The sequence below is a fragment of the Silurus aristotelis genome (assembly GCF_946808225.1).
Source record: "Silurus aristotelis genome assembly, chromosome: 19".
Lineage (NCBI taxonomy): Eukaryota > Metazoa > Chordata > Actinopteri > Siluriformes > Siluridae > Silurus > Silurus aristotelis.
The window spans coordinates 23,666,518-23,676,517 of record NC_139592.1 but is presented as its reverse complement, the minus strand read 5'-3'; the positions used below and the strand labels follow the sequence as shown (position 1 = coordinate 23,676,517).

Below are 10,000 nucleotides of genomic sequence, written 5' to 3'. Positions count from 1 at the left end.
TCTCCATCACTCGCCGCTCCATAATGCTCCATAATGCTCCATAATGCTCCATAATGCTCCATAATGCTCCATAATGTGGAAAAAACATCAAATGACCTTTCCACTGTGCGAGTGTTTACACATAGACGTGGTACAGAAGGAAAAAAATGCTTTAATACAGAAAGTGAGGAACGTGTGAAAGCCTGAGAACATCCGAAACTTTGAGAGATGAAAAGGTAAAGACAACGGAGTGAATTCTCATGTCTGTGGTTTATGTTTTTTTTATTTTAACATTTTCCATGTTCATTATGTTCAGAACCTCATGATGGAGTTTCAGTGCGAATCCTGAGCCTTGAGTTGATCTGTATTGAATCGTTAACAGCAGTGGAACATGCCTCCGCCATCTTGTGTGATTTGTTTAAAACGTGTCTAGTTTTATGTCGGGTGTCTCTTCTAATGTCTAGACTACTGTCTTGTCTAGAGTCAAGTCTCTAATCCAATGCCTAATCTAATGTTTATGTGTAGTCCACTGTTTTTCTTTTAGCTGCATTGAATTCTGAGAATTCAAGTATCTAGTCTTATGTCTAGTCTATTATACTTTACTGTCTAATCTAACATCTTGTTTATTCTGCTAACCAGACTAATGTCTATTCCAGTGCTGTCCAGTCCACTGCCTAATCTTGTGCCTAGTGTCTAGCCAAGTCTGCTGTCTAGTCTATGGTCTAATCTTTTGCTTAGTGTCTATTCAGGTCCATTGTCTAGTCTATTGTCTAGTCTACAGCCTAGTGTTTAGTCCACTGTGTAGTCTGTTGTGTAGTCTACAGCCTAGTGTCTGGTCTAGTCTGCTATCTAGTATCTAGGGTAGTTCAAAGTCTAGCTTAGTTTCTAGTTTAGTCTGCTGTCTAGTCAATTGTCTAGTCTACTGCCGATTGTCTGGTCTAGTCTACTGCCTATTGTCTAGTTTATTGGCTAGTCCACTGCCTATTTTCTAGTCTAGTCCACTGTCTAGTCTATTGTCTAGTCTACTGCCTATTGTCAAGTCTAGTCCACTGTCTAGACTAGTGCCTTGTCTAGCTTAGTGTCTAGTCTATTGTTTAGTCTACTGCCTAGTGTCTAATTTAGTCCATTGTCTAGTCTGTTGTCCAGTCTACTGCCTAATGTCTAGTCTAGTATACTGTCTAGTCTGGTATCTAGTTTGCTGTTTAGTCTTGTGTCTAGTTTACTGCCTAGTCTAGTGTTTAGTCTACAGTCTGGTCTACTGCCTAGTGTCTAGGCTAGTCCACTGTCTAGTCTAGTGTCTAGTGTGTCTCCCAGACGTCTCAAACTGCTGGATATTTTTTGTTTTTGTGTTGTTTTGCTTCGCTTTAGGAGATGGGAGTGAAATCTGACTTTTTTCTCTTTGCCAATCAACAGAATCAATAACCTTTTACAAAAAAAATCAGAAATACGAAAATTTTCAGCAGAACCTGGTTGATTTTCCGTTGGTTTGACATCACCTCGGGAGCCTTCACAATCTTCACATTAGACTCATGAAACAGTCATATGATTTATTTTGTGATGAGAGTGTTGAGACTGTGGTGCATCTCCGTCTGTGTTCATCACCATCGCTCTGGTCACCTCACACCTCTGTTAACAAGACCAATGAGGGGTTTTTTTTCATCCCAGAAAGCAGAGTATCAGACAATCGTATTCCTGACCTGATTCATGTCGAGTCACGTTCACAATCCTAAAAAACTATTTTTTCTTATTTTTTTATTTTTCCAACCTGCTGTGAAAAGAAATCAGCTATGAAAAACAGGCTGGGGGTTTAATGTGTAACACTGAAACCAGGCATCTCAGAGAATTAACGTCTCAGACTCCACGGCACGAGACGAGTCCAGACCACGTTCTTTTAATTCCTTTTTCTACAGATAATGGAGATTCATTCTCTCGGTAAAGAGCGAGAGGAGAGAAAATATATACATTTGGGAAAATTACATTAAGTTTCAATTAATTAACTTGAGAAATATAAATAGATAAATAAATAACTATAAATAATTACATAAAACAGAAAGACAATATGTTTAAAATACAGCAAAACATATTTGTTGTCGTGTCCAGGATGCAAAAAATATGATGTCTGGTCACATGACTGATAATCTGATGAAAAATGTGTATATACACTATTGCCAAAAGTTTGTGGACACCTGGCAATAAAATTAGTAAGTGCATCTTATTGAACATCTAATTACACATTTAGTCTCCATTTGCTTTTCTAATTTCTTTCACTCTTCTGGGAAGATGTTCCACTAGATTTTGTGGAAATTCATTCAACTACATGGTTGTTAGTAAAGTCAGGTACTGATGTACTGTAGGTGAGAAGGTAAGGAGGTTCCTGGCGAGCAATCAGTGTTCATATTCATCCCAAAGGTGTTCAATAGGGTTGGAGCTCTATAGCAGGAGATCTTCTACACAATTCCATACCATGTAAAATAGATCTTCATGGAGCTGGCTTTGTGCACAGGGACATTGTCCTTTGGGTCTCCAAGTTCAAGTGAAGGGCAAATTTCATGCAGCATCCAAAAGACGTCTGATACAACTGTGTGTCTCCAACTTTGTGCTAACAGTTTGGGGAAGAAGCACACCTACAGTAGGTGGGCAGGTGTGCCAATTCTTTTGGCTAGCGCTAGCTTGCTACGACTTGATATTTTCTGCTAGTTTGATTTTCATACAAATTTAAAATAAACCTCGCCGGGCTACGCCCACAGGAGACATGTTAGAAGTGACATCAGCTGGTGTGGGGGTACAGAGTTACAGGTAAGTATTAACATTAATTTGATTGTCTGTTAGCATTGTATAAGGGATGATTAAATGTCAATTCCATTTCAAGGCAGTAGGAATAAGGGTTTCACCAAACACAAATAAAATCTATGAATTAGTTTCCTACAACCTAAACCTAAATCAATTTACAGTGAGAAGCTAATCTGTTAACCCGTGTGTGTGTGTGTGTGTGTGTGTGTGTGTGTGTGTGTGTGTGTCCCCGGATGGTCCAACATGGCCGCTATACGTTGGTCTCCAGGCCGTTCATGTCGATGGAGCAGTGCTCCTTGTCCTTGTGTTTGAGGTGGCGTGGGGGCACTGGGGGGATCTTTCTCCGCTCGGGCGGTGGGGGTCGCACTCCTTCCTCTAACTGCATGAGGCGGGCCACGTCCGCGGAAACCAGCTCAGCTTTGCCCCCTGCTGGAAGCGGCTGGAGACTCCCGTTATTCTGCTGGCAGTTCGTCACCTGCTGGAGGTGGACGGGTTTCGTCTCGCAGATGAGAGGAACCTGAGGAGAGAAGGAGAACAAATAGAGGAGGTGATCATCTAATAAAATAAATACGGTTTAGAAGAATATTCTTTATTACTGGTTAAGACACGCCCACAGATCTTTCTTCACTGCAAGCATGGTGTAGAGAAAGTTTTGATTAATTACACAAAATTATTTAATTAATCAATAGGTTTGGAGAATCAATTCCCTACATCATGAATGAGCACAAATCTCCACGAAATCGATTAGAACATCTTTCCAGAAGAATGGAGGTAATAATAACAGCTATGAGGGACTAAATGTGAAACAAGAAGTTCAAGAAGCACATAGAAATCTGATGGTCAGGTGTCCACAAACTTTTGGCGATACCGTGTATAAAAGTTTATTGAAGAATACTATGGTGTAGAATGTCAGAAGTCCATGAGAGCGTGAATATCAGACACACAGAGCAGAATGTAGCTTCGCTGTTACATAATAAAACTGCAGACAGGAAGTCAGGAGATAAATCTGGTGTCTAGAGTGGAGGTGAGCTTCCTCTCAGAGGAGCATGGGTTTACATGTTGGAGTGATGCAGGACGTTCACACACAATAACGTGATTCATCAGTGGTGTGTCCTCATGCAGTCTCGTGCTGCTGGATGCACGGGCGAGTTTTATGAAGAGCAGGCGTGGGTGATAAACGAGTTAACTCTTTATCAGTAAACTCACACCACACACCTGCATTACAGGAGCAATAAATAATATACACCATTTATCACCTCAATCATCCAAGAAGTGTTTCTTACAAAAGCTGCATCAGATACATCAACACTCCAGTGCAGAACTAGACAAGCAAACCTCACACACACACACACACACACACACACACACACACACACACACACACACACATGGTCCCAGACAGATCGATCACCTTTCAGGTAAAGTGTGACATTTTTTAAATGAGTTTGTTTTCTTTGAACAGTTGCTTTTTTTTTTTTTGCCGTTTCTGATTAGAAGCTCTTTAATGTGCACCATATGTAGAAGAACATCCCCTTATTGCTTATCTGCCAAAGTATGTGGGCGAGCTGCGTCAGGAGGGATTAAATACCCTCCAATTACCACCCACCCCCCAACCCCTCCCCCCAGAAAAAGAGTAAAGAGATTTTTTACATCCGCCAACCCATGGAAAGCAGATCTTCATGGAGCTGGCTTTGTGCACAGGAGCTCCTAACTCTAGTGAAGGGGAAAATTTATTATGTTTAATGATTCTACTGCAGTAATCGTCATGCAGATCAGCTCCATCCTGTACATTCTAGATCATTTCCAGATAATTATTTCTGTATATAATTGTGTATGAAGTGTATGCCATGACATCTTGAATGAGACATCGTGCTGAATCACATGACATTCTTACACATGCACATGTACGTGTTCCAGAAGGTTATTACCTGGTGTTTAGCTTCATTAATACTTTGACTAGCAACCGAGTTCTTTTTATATATCAGTGTTGTTTCTTTCATTCGAACTGGATGTGAGTCACATGTCACGAGCATGACTTCATGATCTTAACATAAAAACAGAATATGACTCACTCCGTCTCCCTCTTGCATGAAGTCCTTTCTGCAGATGTGCGCCATGATCCCTGTAGCGAGCGCGTCTCCCATCACGTTCACCATGGTGCGAAACCGGTCCCTATTTACACACGCAGACGTTTAGATGCTGAACATAAGAACATGTCCCAGCTGTGAGGGACAGCTCCCTAAACAATGGTGGCTCGAGGGGGTGCCAATACTTAATGCAGAGAAAGAGATCATTTTAAACTTTTAATTATGCTCTTTATAGTAGGTGAACCTGGTAACCTGAGAACTCGATAACTATTTTTACTCACAGAGCCCAGTCCACAGCAATGATCAGAGTGATGTCATCGGTCGGCAGGCCGACGGAGGTCAGCACTATTACCATGGTAACCAGGCCGGCCTGCGGGATGCCTGCCGCGCCGATACTCGCTGCTGTGGCTGTGATGCTGCGAAATAAACCACGAACAAATAAAACAAAACAAATTACAGGAATGTTACAGGAATGTTACAGAAACATTATCTAAATGTTACAGGAATGTTACGGGAATGTTACAGGAACGTTACAGGAATAGTACAGAGACGTTACAGAGGCGTTACAGGAATGTTACACAAACCTTATGGGAATGTTGCAGTTATATTTTCAGGAACGTTACAAGAATGTTTGAGGAATGTTAACAGGAACAAACACAAACATTACTGGGATGTTACAGGAGTTTTACAGGAATGGTGAAGGAACATACAGAAACATTATAGGAATGTAAAAGTAAGGGAACAGGAGTTTTAGAGGAATGTTACAGGAAGGTCAGTTATACAGTTAAAAAGCACAGCAGTGGCCGTGCAAATAAACCAGTTGTCATATAATCAGAAAAGAACATTTTGATCACAGCTCCGACTTTGTTACCAAAAACAGAATTTTATTAAATGGCCTTAAAACAGTTAAACCTTTTTTTTTTTTTTATGTTAGTCATTTTGAGAAAGTCTCTGGACTCCACTCTCATTAAGCCCTGGAGATAATCAAAGCACTTTCAGACCCTTTGAGAAATTTGGTGATCAACCTTCTATTGATGCTCCTCTGCAACCTGAAATAAAGTTCTGGAGCCTCAAACTTTCCCACAGCTCTGTTAAAATCCCAGAGAAGCTTAGATCTGTATGAGGAACCAGCGTGGAACCTTTTAATTACAGCGTGAGTGACTCATGGACATTTAATAAAAATAAAAAACATCGTGTGCGTGTCGCATTTCACCACAGGAGACGTGAGAAGCTTTTAGTGCTTAGACAATAATACAGAAACCGGCACTTCTTTCATTAATCAATCTGAGAACTCGTTAAACATCTCAGGAGACATTCGGAAAGAAAAAAAGAAGTATTACGCATTTAATTAACAAGAAGAAAGATGTTCTGTCACGTATTCAAATACAGAGCGCAGCGAAGAAAAATAACTTTATTCATTATTCATGGTCAGGAGGTTTTGATTAATTCTCCATAACAGCAGCTTCGACAGTAGTCCTGGATACGTTATGGTTTCTATGGTAACGGCTCGTTCACAGGGACGTCTACGGCAAAGGAGACGCTGAACATATTATGGACATCTTATACATTTTCTCCTGTCTTTACCTGATGGTGATGATCTGGCCAAAGTCCAGCTCGTAGTTGTTGACTTGAGCGATAAAGATGGCTGCCACGGCCTCGTACAGCGCCGTGCCGTCCATGTTGATGGTGGCGCCGACAGGCAAGACGAAGCGAATGATGCGCCGATCGATGTGGTTGTTCTCCAGTAGGCACTTAAAGGTGATGGGCAGTGTGGCAGAGCTGGAGCACACACACATGTGCACTTAGATCAGATCACACTACAGACAATACAGCACCATAGATACTGTTTACATTTATGGCATTTGGCAGACGCCCTCATCCAGAGCGAGTTACATTTCGCTTATTCATACACCTGGGCAGCAAAGGATTTAAGGGCCTTGCTCAGGGGCCCAGGAGTGGTGGGATTTGACATTACAACCTTCTGCTCCAAAGTCCATTGCCTTAACAACTAAGCTGCCCCCTCCCCCATAGATCCTATAATATTACACATACTACATGTACTAGGTGGTATTAAAAGGTGGTGATGTTCTGACACATGACCATTCTCACATGGTCACAATTTTTGGTTTCATAGCGAACGCTTGTTGCACTGGTTCCACACAGTCACAGACACCCCAAGGGGTCGCCAACTCCTAGTTCCTGAATGTCCTGTTTCCCTGCACCCCCTGTATAATGTCACAAATACTACATACTACAGCACTATCAATTCTACAGATATTATAATACAGATGATGCTCCAGATGTGCTCTTTCTGTCTGTACCCTCATGTCTCTCTATTTGGTGTATTTATACCTCTGCTTTAATTCACGTGTCCGGCCACATGTAGTCTGAATTGCAATAAAAGATCTCTGCAAGGGGATGAGTGAGAGCTGAAAGATGTCTAATGAAAGGATGCACATTATGTGCTTTTATCTCCTGAGTCCTGAGTGGTCTGGATCAGCATGTACACACATCACCATCCATCCAATTACTGTAGAATTACATGTAGAATTTAACATGTGCAGTGGAAGGTATAATTAGTTTTCAGGGAAATAAAAAAATCCCTTCAGGTTCTGACCTGGATGAGGTGGCCAGTGAGATGAGCAGAGCCTGAAGGATTCCACGAATGTAAACAATGGGGCTTTTCTTGGTGATGAAGAAGTACATGCTGGGCAGGATAAAGAGGCCATGCAGGATCAGTCCCATCACCACCGTAATGGCGTAGAAGCCCAGTTTCTTACCCATATCCGATGGATCGCTCATCTCCAAGATTTTTCCAGCCACCAGGAACACGATACCAAAAGGAAAGTACCTGGAAATACACAGGAGGTTTTAGGAACCTTGTGCGAACATTATTGAAAAGAAGAATAAAGCCTGAAGCTGGTAGGAGTGAGAAGACTAACCAGATAACAATGGCAACGATTTTCAGCACGGCTTCATTAAGACTTTGGCAGAAGTTTACAAGTGCACTGCCGTTAGGACCCATTCTGCCCAACATAATGCCTGCACACAAAACACACGAGTATTAGACAGAACACTCTGATGTTCCTGATGGAGCTTTGACTTTAAGTTGATAATGCTGTGATTGCTAGATATACCAGAAGGGGTGCGGAAGGGAGATCATGTTTCACGTGTGAGGAGCTCCGTGACAGAGTGGTCAGAATAGCATACATGGAAACGTACGTGGTCAGAATAGCACCTGTTGCACAGCTCCTGATGTACACAGAATGATGTCATTTGGCTCACTGACCTATGAGGGTTGGTGCTCCCTGTGACTGTGAGAGCAGCCTTGTGCTGTTGGCGTGTTACAAAACGAGTCTCAAAACTTTGTGATACCACCTTTTATGCTTTAGGGCATAAAGAGGGTACATTAGGGTCTGTCATTGGAATGGTAACATCATTTGTACATCTTTTGTTCTTTAGGTTCAGGAACCTACAGTTTTCTGCAGACTGTCTGTTGTGCTTTTAAATGGCGTTATGTCAGAGATCAGAATTGTACCTGCACCTGACAGTAAGTGTGTATTCATGTGTGTATTTTCTTGCCCATAGTAGCGGAGAAGATGACGATGCCTAGCACGTTCATGCCCTCGCTGGTGCCAGGTTGGGTACGCATCACCACATCTGGCGGAGGCGTCAGGTCCAGCTGGAAGTTCCGGACATCGCTGCTGTTTTCACCATTACCGCTGTCGTCTTGCAGATTGTAGATTAGCGTGCGACGTGTCACACTCGAGCTCTCGGTTGTCCTCAGCGTCTTCCTGACCGGGACGCTGTTCGTGCGATACTGAGACAGAGATTTGATTCGTTCACAATGCTTTTCTAAGATCAGTCAAATCTCTACAAATGATCCAGGTACCAGAATTAATCTGTTCAAAAACTATACATGAGCTGAGAAATACAGACAAGGAACATTCCTGAGCTTTTTCTGATTCGGAAAAAAAACAAACCGTCTTCATGTGAAAAGCTAAACACTATTATTAAACGTCTGCATGGTCCGAGAGTGGATTTGATGACAAAGAATGTCAGCATAAGCTCTCATTGGGAAAATTGTTCAGGAAATCAAGTCGTCATTTTGATTAAAGGTTCTTCCCCAGAAACGGAGGACATGATGAAGATAATTTGTGGGCTTTCTCTGAGTCTGCACCCACTCCAACTAAACATGGCAGAAGCCAAGGACCCATTCAATGGTTTGGTGGTTTCACACAATTTTGAAATAAATTTGAAACGTTTCAGACTTCGTGCTCGGCGTCTGTACAAAACTCTCAGCAGGACAGAAGTAAAAACTCTGAAAAGGTCTAATCTCACTCGAGTGCTGGTTTTATTAATAAACACTTTTTGGTGGAACAAAACAGTGGAAAAAACCCTCACCTGCTGAAATGTAGCTTGAACCAAATTGGCAGGAAACATGTTCCTGATTGGGAAAAAAAAGGAATTAGGGCTCAACTTTCAAAACATTTAAAGAGCTTGTTTCTCAGAGGCACAAAACACACACACACACACACACACACACACACACACACACACACACGCACAACTAAAAGCCTTGATTTTTGGAGTAAAAAAAAACACCTATTCATTCAGTGATCTCAGGTACAAGTCCAACACACTGTGCTTCACTGCTCTGATGCTGATTTGAAGGACACGATTAAACCTGAAATTCACTCATCTGTACACACATCTGTCATCAGTCCATCCAGACTGAATTATAAATAAACTAATAATAAAATATCAGCATTGTTGTTAACCAAAAAGGAGAAAATTGTTTAGAGAAGAACAATGTAGTTTAAAGATTCTCTCTGTTATTAAATTATAAAATCATTAAATAGGTAGTAGTGGGCAGCAGTGAGCATCAGTGGTCTGTAGTGGGCAGCAGTGGGCATTAGAGGTATGTAGGGGGCAGCAGTGGTCTGTAGTGGGGAGCAGTGCTCTTTAGTGGGCAGCAGTGGTCTGTATTGGGCATTATTGGCCTGTAGTGGGCAGCCGGGAACATTAGTGGGCAGCAGTGCTCTGTACTGGGAAGCAGTAGTCTGTAGTGGGCAGCAGTACTCTGTAGTGGGCATTTTTTTCCTTAGAAAAATCTTTGAAGGATCTCGACCCAGCCGAGTCTC

General features: G+C 41.9%; 1 protein-coding gene across 1 annotated transcript in view; it reads right to left on the bottom strand.

The window, feature by feature from the left end:
• Positions 1–2,716: 2,716 nt before the first annotated feature.
• Positions 2,717–10,000, bottom strand: part of slc1a7b (solute carrier family 1 member 7b) — an 18,344-nt gene continuing 11,060 nt past the window's right edge. Inside the window, exons 4-11 of the mRNA XM_083521544.1 lie at positions 9,261–9,303; positions 8,439–8,676; positions 7,799–7,898; positions 7,474–7,707; positions 6,441–6,635; positions 5,138–5,272; positions 4,842–4,941; positions 2,717–3,286 (exon numbers count right to left, since the gene is read on the bottom strand). Of these exons, the coding sequence (XP_083377670.1) occupies positions 3,020–3,286; positions 4,842–4,941; positions 5,138–5,272; positions 6,441–6,635; positions 7,474–7,707; positions 7,799–7,898; positions 8,439–8,676; positions 9,261–9,303 (1,312 nt within the window). The 3' untranslated portion in view covers positions 2,717–3,019. The remainder of the gene's footprint in view (positions 3,287–4,841; positions 4,942–5,137; positions 5,273–6,440; positions 6,636–7,473; positions 7,708–7,798; positions 7,899–8,438; positions 8,677–9,260; positions 9,304–10,000) is intronic.